The 14,296-nt window shown below is 32.5% G+C and overlaps 2 protein-coding genes across 4 annotated transcripts in view; one reads left to right on the plus strand and one right to left on the minus strand.

Annotated features, from left to right (window-relative positions):
- Nucleotides 1-899: 899 nt before the first annotated feature.
- On the minus strand, nt 900-8,959 carry Mcm7 (minichromosome maintenance 7). The gene is made up of 11 exons (XM_080168341.1): nt 8,792-8,959; nt 7,230-7,418; nt 6,845-7,025; nt 6,342-6,548; nt 5,732-5,820; nt 4,851-5,325; nt 4,657-4,713; nt 2,922-3,175; nt 2,335-2,541; nt 1,771-2,049; nt 900-1,148 (listed from the first exon to the last, which is right to left on the minus strand). The coding sequence occupies exons 1-11, from the start codon at nt 8,920-8,922 to the stop codon at nt 1,034-1,036; spliced, it is 2,184 nt and encodes a 727-aa protein (XP_080024467.1). The 5' UTR covers nt 8,923-8,959; the 3' UTR covers nt 900-1,033.
- A 3,563-nt stretch (nt 8,960-12,522) lies between these two features.
- LOC145325348 (uncharacterized) overlaps nt 12,523-14,296 on the plus strand; it is a 49,083-nt gene continuing 47,309 nt past the window's right edge. The window contains exon 1 of one of the 3 annotated variants that reach the window (XM_080168351.1): nt 12,523-12,723. The gene's annotated coding sequence lies outside the window, so the exon portion shown is untranslated. The remainder of the gene's footprint in view (nt 12,724-14,296) is intronic. The other 2 variants (XM_080168366.1, XM_080168358.1) reach the window with 2 other exon arrangements.

Here is a 14,296-nt window from a genome sequence, read left to right on the forward strand (position 1 = left end):
GTCTAGCATCGTATTATATCCAGCTTTCTACGAATATAAAAATGTACAATCATAAGATTAAAACCAGTTTTTTTAGCCCCGAGGTGCCGAAGGCGCCGGCTAAAAAAACTACTTTTAATCTCATAATTGCACATTCTATATCCGCGGAAAGCCGTTTATAGTACGATGCGAGAAATAACTATTCTCGTATTTATTCGAATCCGGTAGATAGGAACCGGTTCTCATTCATACGAAAAAACTATGTCTAGCATCGTAATATATCCAGCTTACTACGAATATAAAAATGTAAATCAAAACCAGTTTTTTAACCCGTGCCTTCGGCACCTCGGGGCTAAAAAACTGGTTTTAATCTTATAATTGTACTTTCTATATCCGCGGAAAGCTGTTTATAATACAATGCGAGAAATAACTATTATTACATTTAATTGCACATTTTCCTCTCAATTTCCGTAGAATTACAAAAATGTTAGTTTAATCTCACACAAAAGTAGGTTAGAGTTAATAACATACCAAAACCTATCAGTTTTAATCTCTTGGTTTATTAGAAAGTCTTTTTATAAAAGTTCTAATTAACCCAAAAAAAAAACTTTTGGCGGAAAGTTCCCGAGTTTTTATCTAAAAAGTGACATTTATTTTACTGCATGCTTCTGAAGATTATTGAATATTGATCTTTTTAAAACTACAGATACAGTAAAGACGCCAGTGTTTTATCTTTAAAACTGTAACGTATAGAAAAGATACAATTTGGTTTATATACACAAAAAGGTTAACGTATTTAGGTTGGGCTTGGACATAAAGGTTTTAATACATAAACCGAAAAGAGGTCTGACGAAAATGCAACTGACTCAAAATACATGTGATATCAAATATTTCAACTAAAGAAAAATAACAATGAAATATTAATGTTGTAATATATATTTCCGATTTACATGATCAAAATAAAAAGTAAATAGGTTTTATTTCTTAGAGTAACCATAAGTATTTTTATAAAAAATAAAATCTTAAAATAATTGTACTTAGTGTTGTGGTAAAATTAATTGATGAAAGTAAGCTTTGTTTTTGCTTGATTGAGTTGCCAAATGTCAAGTTCTTCATAAGCTTCCAAGCACTCGTTGATATCTGTAGGCTTATAACCAACTGCCTGGCATCTGCAATATATAAAAATTTTAATAACTAATAATAAAACTTAGGATCAAATAAGATATTAGAATGTAAATTCAAAGTACCTAATGGTGAAGAACACAGAAAACAAGAACTTGAACAGCAGAAGAGAAATTGGCATTAGTAGTCACAATATGTAATCGAAATTTGGAGTTTTAGTGTGTCCTTAAATCACATAACCCATTCATAATAAAATTCTTATATAATAAGTAGGTGATTAACCGGAGGATAGAAAGAAAGGGGGAGGTAAGTTGTGCTAAAAATCCGTTAAGATGTGAGTTTTAAGGCTTTAAAACAGTAGCAGAAAGATAGTATTTACTACAAAATGTGTATTCCTTATTGAATAGAACCATAGAGAAAAAATCTTATTTATATTTAGTGAATATTTATTATCGTTCTACTACTGTTTTTTAGCCTTAAAACTCCAAACTTTACTGAATTTTAGCACAACCTACCTCCCCCTTTTGATTAAGTCAATTTTTGAAATAGATATAGCATTTCTTTTGCGGACATCGAAGCCTTCTAGTGTCGTACGGTATGAAAATTTAAAAACTTTCAACTTATCGTGTATTATAAATATGCTGAGTAACTAGAGCAATAAAACCTTACCTCTCTTGAATATCACTGACTTTCATTGACTTCTGTCCATCCTGCTTCAGCTTGATAATATCCTGGTAGATTCTGTCAATTACGCGGGTCACGGCTCTGTTGGTTTCATCGTCCTTCATACTGGTCTTGCTGTACTCCATCAGTCTCATGGCCTCCTTCACGTCGTCCTTCTCCACTACGTCGACCAGCCTGAGCCTGGCCAGGGCCGTGGACAACCTGAGGATGGCCAGCAAGGTTCTGGCAGAGGTAAACAGACCCTGTCCAGCTTTTCTCTGGGACCTGCAATATAACAGTCCAATGTATAGGGTAAGCTTTTTATGCTTCAATTTTTTTTATAAAATATGAATGATTGTTTGTCTAGTGCATCGGATATTTTCTATGATAAAATTAAGGTGAGTATCAGGATCTTTTGTTAATTTAGCAATCAAAAGGAATATCATTAAAAGTATTAACTGCTTGAAAATATCTTGGGGAGCATAAAATAATACAAATGTTTTAAAACTGAAATTATTAAATAAAAATAAGAATATTTAGAAACTTAAAAAAACCCATATTTTTCTATACCTGGATTCTTCTCTGAGAAGAACATAGTTCTCAGTGATGTATTCAGTCAACTCCTTGGGAATAATTGGCATTTTCTTCTTGCACTGGGCAATATATCTTCTCATGGTCTTCATGTCCAGAGGATTGATGTCTGTCTCTGGGGTGGTGCTGTTCTGGTGCACATAAGCAATATGCTTGGCTAGGCGCAGGTCATTCATCCGGTCAGACCTGTACAGAAATAGTAGTTACATTTTGTACACAATAATTGCAGGAATCTTAAGTGTCATAATTTGCTTTAATATTAGTATACATTTTGTAAACTTTCCTTATTTAAAAGATCGTTTTTTAAAAGCAGTTAAATGTTTCAAATGATAAAGACAGTCTTTTTTACTTTAAACTATACAAACGGCAGCATAAATAGCCTATCATAAATACCCTAAAAAAATAAAATTGCCAAGAATTTATAAAGCACCCCTTAAAAAGAGAGCTTAATCGGATCGTTTGTGAGAGATTTCTGAACGGACAGATTAAATTTAACTATATTTCTTTGATACATTTTAAACTAGGTATGTTAAATTTCTAACTGAATCGTACTATGAAATACTCACTTGTCAGCAATCAGCCATATCAGGTCAAATCTGGAAAGCAGAGCGGCGGGCAGGTTAATATTATCCTGAATACTACGCTTCATGTTGTAACGACCATAGGCAGGATTAGCAGCCGCCAAAATGCTGGTCCTTGCATTCAAAGTGGTCAGGATACCAGCCTTGGCAATGGAAATGGTCTGCTGTTCCATGACCTCGTGGATGGCGGTTCTGTCACCTTCGTCCATTTTGTCGAACTCGTCAATGCAACACACACCCTAATAAAAAAATATGTTCATTTTTTACCATTTTAGATTAAGAGAAACTTTTTTTATATAAAAAGAACCATTAATACTTTAAGTCAAATATTATAGCATAATAAAATATAGTACTAATCGATTGTTTAAATTATAGCACATTGATCAATATCTTACGGGAAAAGAAGGTGATATAAATTAAACAAATATATTTTAAGGACGTAAGTACGAACAAAACCTAATTATAGATTATCTTTGATATTAAAAATATACTTATGCAGGGGTGTATATTCTGCATGGGATCCCCTGCTCAGGGGGGGGGGGGAAAAAATAAAAAATAAGTGGTTGGAGGGAAAAAAAATGTAAAAATTAAGAAAACTGAAAACATTTTTTCCATTTCGCCCCCCTCCTTGGTTAAAAAAACTAAAAAATGTGTGGTAGGAGGGATAAAATAAATAAAATATAGAGTTCTTTAAATATTTTTCTATTTCCCCCCCTACTTTTTCAGAAAAATCTAGGGGGGAAAAAAATTAAAAAATTTTGTAGCAGGGAAAGAAAAAAAAAATCTTGTGCAGAATATACACCCCTGTACTTATGATGATTGTGGTTGTAATGTACATAGTTGGCGAGTGTTAGGTCTAGTCAGTAGATTCAAATAATATAACACCGACTACCCTATCACCCACCAACTAGCTACATCAGTATTTTTCTTCCTTTGGATATGTCTCTTCTCGTTGTTTCAACTTCAATTTTCACTCATGTGAGCAGAGGATACATTATTTAGCAGATTGATAAGGACCGACGACATCCCAATTAAAAGACATAAATGTTTGTTATCGTTGAATTTAAAATTCTGTTTCATACCTATTGCTGAAAAATTAGTAAATGTTATTTAAAGATCTAAGTTAAAAATGCTTTTTATTTCTGTGCTACTTGAGGAAAAATTTTACTTGTAAAAGTAGGTACTTGATTGGATTAACGAAGTTTTACAAAAAAGGGGGTGATAAATTGAATTAGAATTATCATAAGTGAAAAAGAGAGGGGATGGGAAAGAGCAAGGACACACAGTCATTGAAAGAGTGACTATGCTTGAAGAAAATATTTTGTTTTATGTTCTTTTTGAGGATTTGTGGGTCGCTATTGATGAGTGTAAATCTAGTCAATTAAATTATGAACATTAACTAGACTTTCACCCACCAACAGAGACTTCAAATAGATCAAATATTTCATTTCTTTCTCAATTGTGATTACAATGTTACAATTTTTTTGATTTTTTAACTATCAGTACTTAGAAATTAATATTTCAACCAAACTACTTCAGATAAAGAAATATGATTTTAAACAACAATTATTATTTTTGAATTGGATTAACATTGTTAATTTAACAATAAACATGAATTTAAAAAGTTATCTCATATTAAATATCACTTCCTTTCCATGAGTGAGTAATGAATTAACTATTATTTAAGTTAAAACTTGGATATTGTGTTAAAATAATATACCTGATCAGCTAGAACTAGGGCACCTCCTTCCAAAGCTGTTTCACCAGTCAAAGGATCCTAGAGAAAAGAAACATTACATTAATTCTTTTTTTTATATCTAGATTAAGATAATAAATATTTCATCCCTGTAGAAGTAGGTAAAATCAATATGATTGCTTTATTGTTTATTTAATAAAATTTCTTTAAAATATTACCCTTGTGACGGCAGCAGTGAGACCAACACCGGAGCTACCTCTGCCAGTTGTGTACTGGGACCTCGGGGCCAGCCTGTCAATAAAGCCCAGCAGCTGAGACTTGGCAACTCCAGGATCTCCCATCAACAGGACATTAATATTACCACGAATCTTCATACCGGAAGGATTTCTGTCCACACCACCGACCAACAAAAGCAGCAGGGCCTTCTTAACATCCTCATGACCATAAATCTCAGGTGCAATGGAATTGGCAAGTTTGTTGTAGAAGTCATCTTCAGTAAGAGCTTTAATTTCCTCCTCTGAAAGCTCTTCTTCGTCGAGAGCAGCATCACTTTCTGTCTTGTTCAGTTTTACAATTTTGTGTGCGTCAATAAAGGTTTCCGAGACAAGGCCACTCTGCATAGCCATGAAGCCCTCCTTCTTGAGTGGCAAGTAGATACCAGTCACGCTCACGTGGTCACCAGGAGTACATTGTCTAAAAAAGTATGTCATTATCAGAATCATTATTTCTCGCATCGTATTATAAGCAGCTTTCCGCGGATAAAAAATGTACAATTAGAAGATTTGTTAGCCACGAGATGCCAAAGGCACGGGCTAAAAAAACAAGAAACCAGTATTCTCGAAAACAATTCGAAGTAGGTAAAACTTTCTTTAAACCAGAATTTCAAATTGAATTAAAATGCTAGAATTCGGCCTCATGATAAAAATCACATGATTATACTGCAGTATAAAAGTTAACTGTTCTTTTAAAATATAAAATAATGACGGATTATTTTTCTTGTGCTTTTCTCGGGCGAAACCAAAAATTACATTTCAGCTTTATTTATTAAACCCTAGCCATAACCAAAAGTCAATAATAATATGCATATTTAAATCCTTACCTTGTAAGATCTCCCATACAGTACACAGACACGTGACGAGGAATACCACCAGTTGGTACAGCATCGGAATGCTCTTGAATTTTGACTTCCTAGATATAACATTTAATACAAGGCTAACTTGAATTAATAGGATGTCCGTAGTATTTTTGTCTATATTAATTTTCAGGGAAAATTGTTTTGTTGTAATTCAGGACAGGTTTTGGATTATTTGACTGAGAGGTATATCAACTCCCAAAGAGATATGGCCCCGAGAGAATAAGATTCAGGGGTGTATTTTCTGCACAAGATTCATTATTTCTTCCCTGCTGCAATTTAATTTTTATTATATCCATTTTCCCTCCTAGTTTTTTCCAGCAAGGAAGGGAAAAATTGAAAAACACTTTCAAAACAAGTTTATTTTATTCAAATTATCCTCCCGGCCCTCGCACATATTCTTTTAGTTTCTATTTTCAGCAAGGATGAGATAAATAAGGAGAAAAATGTTTACAGATTATAAACTTTTAAATTTTTTCCCCAACCACATATTTTTTATTAAAAAAGGGGCCCCCTTAAGCAGGTTCAACCATGCAGAATTTACACCCCTGAATCCTGATCATATATCTATTTTTACCTGAAACTTTGTAAACTTGCTGCCACGAGTGATGAGGGAGAGTCTACCGCCAGACCTGTTAACCCTACAGTCCTCACCGTTACACTGTTGCTGAGGCATAAAAGAGGTACCGGACACGATCTGGTATGTCTCCACACCACACTGGTCGCAGGTGTAGGTGGCTACTTGCATCAAGGGCTTCACTTCGTTTACTCTCGTCACAATACCCTAAATATTTATTTTTAATCAAATTAATAATTGCATCTCATTCGCTCAACGACAGACCAGAATAAATTAAAGATGAGTATTTCATGGATGCAAAAATTAAAGTACACATTCTACAGGTCTCGTCAGAAGCACTGAAAATCTAACAAATGTTTAAAAGACTGAGCCAGTTTATCTTAGAGCCGTCCAGTTTATTTGATAAAACATTTGTTAATTGCATTCAAAATATAAGCTTGTTAATGCTGCACTAACGATGTATTTTTTGCCAAGATAAACGAAGGCTAATATTGGACTCTAACCTTCATGGTAATAAGCTTGCCGACGTATTCAGCTTTGATGTCTCTGATGGCGATGGCCTTTTCCGAGGACAAACTGTTGAATGTGACATCAAACCTTCTGGTGAGCTGGGGAGGAATTTTGTTATTGTTTGCTCTTGTTAGGTCTGGCTCCTCACCTCTTACTGTCTGGGTTATCATCAGACTGAAACATTTCATACTTAAATTTCAGATGTTCAAGACAAAAAAGAATAATGAAACAATCGATAGAAATTAATTTATCTACTAATCAATATCATTCTAACGCCAACTTTTACTTTTTAATCATTAAATGTGATTATTTGCATGGAACTTAAAGCTTGGAGAGAATTTCTGAGACAAGATCGAGTTACAGAATTTTGTTCTATACCTGTGTTTAATGTAAATATCCAAAGCATCTTTGGGGATTGCTTCTCTTTCTTTATAGTTTGGAATAAGTTCTTCAATGGCCTCCTGCATCAGAAGCACGTATCTCCTTGTGTTGCCTCTGATCTCTTGTGCCAGGTCTGCGTCAAATTCAGCAACATCGTCTAGGTCAATGGAAAGACTTTCTTGCTCTCTAAAAAACATTTGATTATTCAACACTAGCCTTCCTTCATTCAAAACATTTTAAGTATCTAAAAACTAAGGACAACAAGCAAAGGGGTAGTTTCAAGAAATGCATGTGAACTCAATTTAGTAAACCCCACTTTTTTGTTACTAGTTACTGGGTTAAACTATATTTATATGGCATATATTTGAAAGAATTTTAATTTTCTACCACGTAGTTTTGAAAATATCAAGACTTGAAAATCGTCTTGTGATATATGCATTTTAAAAAGACGATTTTCAAGTAGTGATGGCAATCCGTCGAATTTTTGGGCCGGATTCGGATTCTTAAAAGAATCCGTCAAAAAAAGTGGCGGATTCCTTGTGGATTCCGGATTCTAGCAGTATTTTTAAAGGCTTTTAAATTTTTTTTTAAAAATTAAGTGCTACATATGTCCTAAAAATTAATGTTCTTGGTGTTCTCTATAATTCACTTCCGAGAATCGAACCAGATTTTAAAAAAGGGGAGGGGGGGGGGGGGCGGGGGCGAAAGTGACACTTTTTGAAACCAAAACTAAAAGTCAAAGGTACTCAACTAAAAAAAAAAAGTGTTACAGGTCTGACATTTTGCATGGCAGTTGCTTTAAAGGGGTACAATATGGAACTGCCATGCAAAATCTCAGACCTGTAACTCTTTTTTTAGTTGAGTTCCTTTGTTGACTTTTAGTTTTGGTTTCAAAAAGTGTCACTTTCGCCCCCCCCCCCCCCCCTTTTAAATGTAATGATGATAATCTTTGCCTTCAAAAAGCGAGAGTTGAAAGAAAAAACTAAAGACGCTAATTTTAGCATGCCTGAATCCGGAATCAGCTATTAAAAAACGGATTCCGGATCCGGATTTTAAAATTTGCCCAAAAATTGGGCGGATTCCGGATCCGGATTGCCAACCCTATTTTCTAGTCTTGAAATTTTACAAACTACGTGGTAGAAAATTGAAAGTCTTTCAAATATATGCCATATATATAAATGTAGTTCAACCAATAAACCAGGAAAAAATATGTGGTTCACTAAATTAAGTTTAAAAGCATTTCGTGAAACTACCCCTTTAGAAGAGTGAGAATATTAGAATTTCTTTTAATTTCAATTTCCGACACATTCAAAACTTTTTATTAAAGTTTAGTACGTCCCTAACCTCTAGGAGATATAAAGTTCAGAGCGAGATGGTAGAGGTTCCCCGGCCTACCCCCTATATTAATTTTAGAGGGGCTTTCATCCTTTTAATGCATTTAGAGGTGTCCCTCCAACCCCTCAGTTCAAAAAACGTACTAAGAAAAAGAATATACGTACTAAGAAAATGATCAAGTTATAATTCATTGACCTAACCCTTATAATCCATGACACAAGTACCTGTGAGCGATGTTTGTGATCTGGGAGGCATATTTGAACTCCTTCCTTCCCTGCTCGTCTAAAACTTGAAAGTCAGCAAGAAACTCTTTCAACTTCTGTTTCACCGCCGCGTAGTCAGTTTTCTTTGACATTTTATATCTGAATCATGTTTTATTGTTTGAATAATTCAATATCCTTCTTTAAAAAAGTAATAACATATTATATTAAAAGCCAAAGATCTCATAAGCTGTCGATCTGATTAGATTTTCTTTTCAGGGAAGCCTTTTTCAGTGTATTTCAGGCTGTTTCAAGCACCCCCCCCCCTTTCTAATCTTTTTATCCTATGTACATGCCGTAGTGGCGAATTTAACACCAAAAGGAACCACTATTACGCCAAATAAAAAGAAAATTAATAAATTTCACGTATTAAACAATCTTAAGTCTCTTAATTCAATGTAATATCTATTAACCCTTCATTCTCACGTAAATCAGCACGCCGGGTGGTTGGACTATGACGAACAACAACAAACTTTCGACTACTAAGAATTTCGCGCCAAATCATGTGTGGATGAAGACGACCTTCATGCAGAAGAAAGTTTTAATGGACAAAATAAGCTTCAACATTTCTCCCCCAAAAATAATAGTTAAATTTTATTCTGTTATTTTGAATTTTTACAACACTAAAATTCAAAATGAAGATTTATTGATTTTTATAATGTAATAAAAAGTAAATAATTTTATTTGATAACAATTTTAATTCTTTTCTACCATGAAAATAGGAAGGAAATAAAAGTTGGAGACAAACTTTCTAAAAATTCAACAATTGGTATAAGGATTTGGAGTTAATAAAAATAATTGAAAAAAAACTTTAAACCCTTTTTTTTGTGAATAGATTATTGGATAAAAAGATTTCCTATATTATTTTAAAAATCTATTTTTTATATTCTACCGTTAGGAATTCTGCTTTTGGAAGCTGGAAAATATTTTCTTTATCTCCTTCCTTATAGTTTCCATTTCAGCACTTTTGTTCTTTATGGAAATTTTAAAAAGACATAAAAACTCCCGATAGAACCAAAGAAGCTTTACTGTAAACGATAACCATATAGGTACAGCGGTTAGCGAAATCCTTTGTAACAAAATACGTAGGAGACACACAAACATGTTTATATAAGGATCAATAAACAATTTAACAAATAAATCTTATCTTTGTAATAATCCTCTCAATCTTTAATTAATAAAAAGCTTATTACATTAAGATAAGATAATTATTTTGTTGCAATGCATAAAAGACTAGTCAAGGGCATGAAAACCACTCCTCTAAATATTTTTAAAGTTATTTCAAGCATATACTTTTATTTGCATTCAAATACAATTTTTTTTGGAAGGAATGCTGAAAGTAAACGACCAATGTCGACAATTTAAATTAGGCCAATGAACTGTATTACGAGGAAGTCTATATCAGGTCAGTTATTACCCCTCTTTAAAAATACTATATTGTCAAAATAAACCATTAAAGTTGTATACTAAATAATGTTTTCTGGTTGAATAAAGTTTTTTTACAACGTGCATTCCGTATTATCCTGAATTTTTGTTAGAATTATTTAGCAAAACTGAAAATTTGCTTGATTATTGAACAAATCAAGAAAATTTATTCCTACAATAGTAAGCCATACAGATAGATATAAATAACTAGAGTTGGCTCGACATAACTATCTCCCTATTGGGTAGTTTTCTATATGCATATATATTTATATTTCTCAAAAAATCTATTTTCCTCACCCGGCATTACTATTTAAACGGAAGTATATATTTAATAATTTAAATGATCTTAAAAAGATCTTTTAAATTATATTTTTTTCTTTACATTTCCATCACCAAAGGGTTAATTATATGATTACAATTTTAGTTCACTATTTGAACACACAAAGTGTCGCCACAATCGAATTCTTTTAAAACAGAGTTTTCTTAAATTTATTATATCATAAATTTAAATTTTCTTTTTTATGATTATAAATTAAATACTTCATTATAATGTAAATAGCAACATGAAATGAAAAAAATGAATTTGTTTTTAATAAAGTAAAATAATGGGTCTTATCGTTCTGGGCAATGAGAGTTTATTATGGATTATTGGAGCACTATGAGTTTTCAACGAATAGTCCTTGGAAAACTTGAGCTCGTTTATAGACATTTATTTCCTATATAGATCTGACATGGATCTTGAAGCAATTAAGCAGGCCGTTTTGTACAAATTGAAAATTGGAAGATTTCATTAAATAAAAGTTATCGCAAATATACTTAGTAAATAATCACTGCCAATATAAATGAAGCACCTTCATTAAATACATTATATAAAAAAAAATACAATAATATTCAAACTTTATGCTAAATATGCAAGCTACAAACTATGATACACTCCAGAATTTGTTTTACAATTCAGATAAACTTTTGACATCTCCAAAAAATTTATGGGGATAATTATCGCCACGCTATGGCAATTGGGGAGGAAAATCCCCCAACCCCTCCGATAAAAAAGCGTGTTACCTTATCTTACACTAGCGGTTGCAACCCTAGCATCTAGGTTATCTTTATTCAAAGAGCCAGTGAGGTGCTAGAAAAATAGCATAAAGCCATCACTAACCCTAAATACAAAAAAATAGCCTGCAACCTATGTAAAGCTTACCTAAAAGGGAGAACTCAATCAGTTTTGTATTAGAATAACAAGGATGACAACATCCATAAAAGCGAAGCTCTGAAACGGTAGGACAAACGGACATTAACAATTGTATAATGTCAGAACTGAATAATCAGAATGCGAATGTATAAGAGTCAAAGCAAAATTGTAAGTAAATTTGTTGAAAAACTGCTTGATACAGGATAATGATTATGGACATACTTACATTTTTAGGACTTGATTATAGAGTTGCTTCGCTTATAATATTGTACTTTGTTGTCCCAGGAATCAGTATACCAAAAATCAGACCAATGGGATAATTAGGTCACATATAAATTTGTTGTAAAAAATGTAAAAAAAATCAACATGTTTAAAATGGACGTACGGACATTCTGGTAATGATTATAGAGTTGCTACGCTTTCTAAATCGTACCTAACTACTAAAGGAATCACCATGCAAAATTTGAAATGGATAGGACAATTCTAACATGTCTAAATTAACGAAAAAAGCTATCCGTGACGGACGGACGGACGTACGGACGGACCGACCCTAATTATAGAAAAGCTTCGCTTTTAATAATTATAGAAAAGCTTCGCTTTTAAAAATCTTAGTACTTTATATACTAGGATAGGTCCAGAATATCCTGGAAAAATTAAAACTTCCATAACAAATAACCTTTAATTGTTGCATAATCTATGCCAATATTGGACATAATCGTTCTTCTGTAATATGAAGTAGCTTGATGTCTGTCCGTCCGTCCCTTAAGATCTTGGTAACTACTGAACCGATTGGATTCTACTCTTCAAGGAATACACCTAGTGGTCCTGTGGTGGTTTTAGGCTATTTTCTTGGGGGTGGGACACCCCAAACCCCCCAAAAAACAAAAAAACAAATTTTCTTTAGGTAGTTAAATTAAAATTAGTGGTTGCAGCACCAGAGGTAATTAATTTCTTTTTTTTAATTACCTCTTGGGGCAAAGCCCCTAGAGGCTAGGGGCGAAGCCGCTAGTTTTATATAAAATGTATTACATACATATATACATGAATATTTCTTATCTTTGTTAAACAAAACTGTAGGAGTGCATGTATTAGTAATTAGAACAATTTTTACTGCCAAGATTATTTAGTTAATGAATATAGAGTGTGTATTCAACTATTCACTTCTAAAGTTTTCAAAAGAAGTTATTCAGTGGTTAATGAGTGTTCTCCAGAATTTCATGTAAATCAAGTTTTATCCAATTTAATCTGTGAAAATATTTTTTCCTTATTTAGAATTCAGGTATATTTTTATTTCCTTGAATATCGTTCTTATAAAAAAAGTAAGGATGTTTGTCTGTCTATTTGTCTGTCTGTTTGTATTGATGGATCTCGCTCACCAACGAACTGATGTGGTTCTCCTTTACAGGGTAGCTTCTGAGGAAGGTTTATAACTATTTTGGGGAGGGTACCACCACTCTCCCAAAAGAAATCACCTGTGGAAAAAAATAGAACACTAGAGGCGTAGCCGCTATAAATATTAAAGTAGCAAAACGAAAGTATGTTCATCCAGTAGATTCGAAAACCACTGAACCAATAGGTCTCAGGTTTTGGTGAAGCTTTGATTTGGCCCAGAAAAAGTTTTTGAATATTTGTAGCCCCTGAAATCTTTTAAAAGGTGGAAATATAATAACCTAAAACATCCAAATAAAATAGGTAAACCTTTCCTGGACCCATGAAAACTTCATTGTAAAGGAGAACAATATCGGTTAAGCGGTTACCGAGATCCTTCGGTACAGACAAACCGACAGACACACACTCAGACTTGTTTTACTTTTATGTAAGGATAGTTTTGAAAATAAATTCACCAAATACATTTTGAACATAGTATAATTAATAAATATTTCCATTCTTAAAGTATGACTTTATTACTATAAAAAAAAAGTTGAAAGGTCATTAAAATTTCTTTATAATTACACTATTTATCTTTTGCAAAAATACATTAGATTTTTATTTCATTTGCAATTTTAAATCATAATTTTAAAATATTTCTCCTCTTAAATCAAAGATATATCATAATTTAGATATAAAAATGTAAAATTTTGTAAAATATCATTCATATCTTTAAAACTATTTGCTATGATTAGTATTTTAATTGCAAAATAAATCATGAATCATTACAAATGTTTGCAAATGTTAATTATCGGTTAATTTCAAATAAAATCGAGACAATTAAGTTCATAATTAGCGATGAAACAATAATATAATATTTTTCAAAGATAGACGTTTAAAAATTGAAGTGATTTGGATAAAGTTAAAACATAATCATGTTGATAATAAATAGTGAGTACCAGTCGGAGCAAGTTATATTCCTTAAAAATAAATGGTAAAATTAAGCGAATAAGAAGATAGTAATTGAAAAATTAATTCTTTGCAGATATGTAATAGTAAATTTGAAAAATATGATATTATTTTATTTGTATATAAAACAGATTGAACATGTTTTTATTTTTTTATATCTGTACTGATATTGTCAATTTTCCTTAACTTAATCGCAGTAATGTTCTTTCAACACTGATTATAGAATAGCTGCGCAGCGCTTGGATAATGTGAAGCAAAGTGACCACAATCATGAATCACATATTAGATTCATTCATTCAATTTCACCATTTATAAAAGTATTTGCTTAGCTAGGTTTCTCTTAAGATGAGAAATGAAGGTGGGTACCCCCTTAGTTTATTTCTAGTGGGGAGCTAATTTATGTATCCATATCTGTAGCCACCCCCCTTCCCCCTGAAAGTGACATATAACCTGCTCTGGAATATTACAAAACTTACAACAATTCATCTTACTGGACATATACACAGATAGACATC

This window comes from Acartia tonsa, chromosome 1 (genome assembly GCF_053477335.1).
Source record: "Acartia tonsa isolate MP-2025a chromosome 1, ASM5347733v1, whole genome shotgun sequence".
Lineage (NCBI taxonomy): Eukaryota > Metazoa > Arthropoda > Copepoda > Calanoida > Acartiidae > Acartia > Acartia tonsa.

Bases quoted from the DNA above. Each gene is read 5' to 3' on its own strand.
- Mcm7 (XM_080168341.1), bottom strand. From the start codon at position 8,922: ATGTCAAAGAAAACTGACTACGCGGCGGTGAAACAGAAGTTGAAAGAG. The intron at 6,549-6,844 runs GTTAGAGTCCAA...ATAAATATTTAG, and splicing joins GCAAGCTTATTACCATGAAG to GGTATTGTGACGAGAGTAAA. The intron at 2,050-2,334 runs GTATAGAAAAAT...GTTATATTGCAG, and splicing joins CTTCTCAGAGAAGAATCCAG to GTCCCAGAGAAAAGCTGGAC.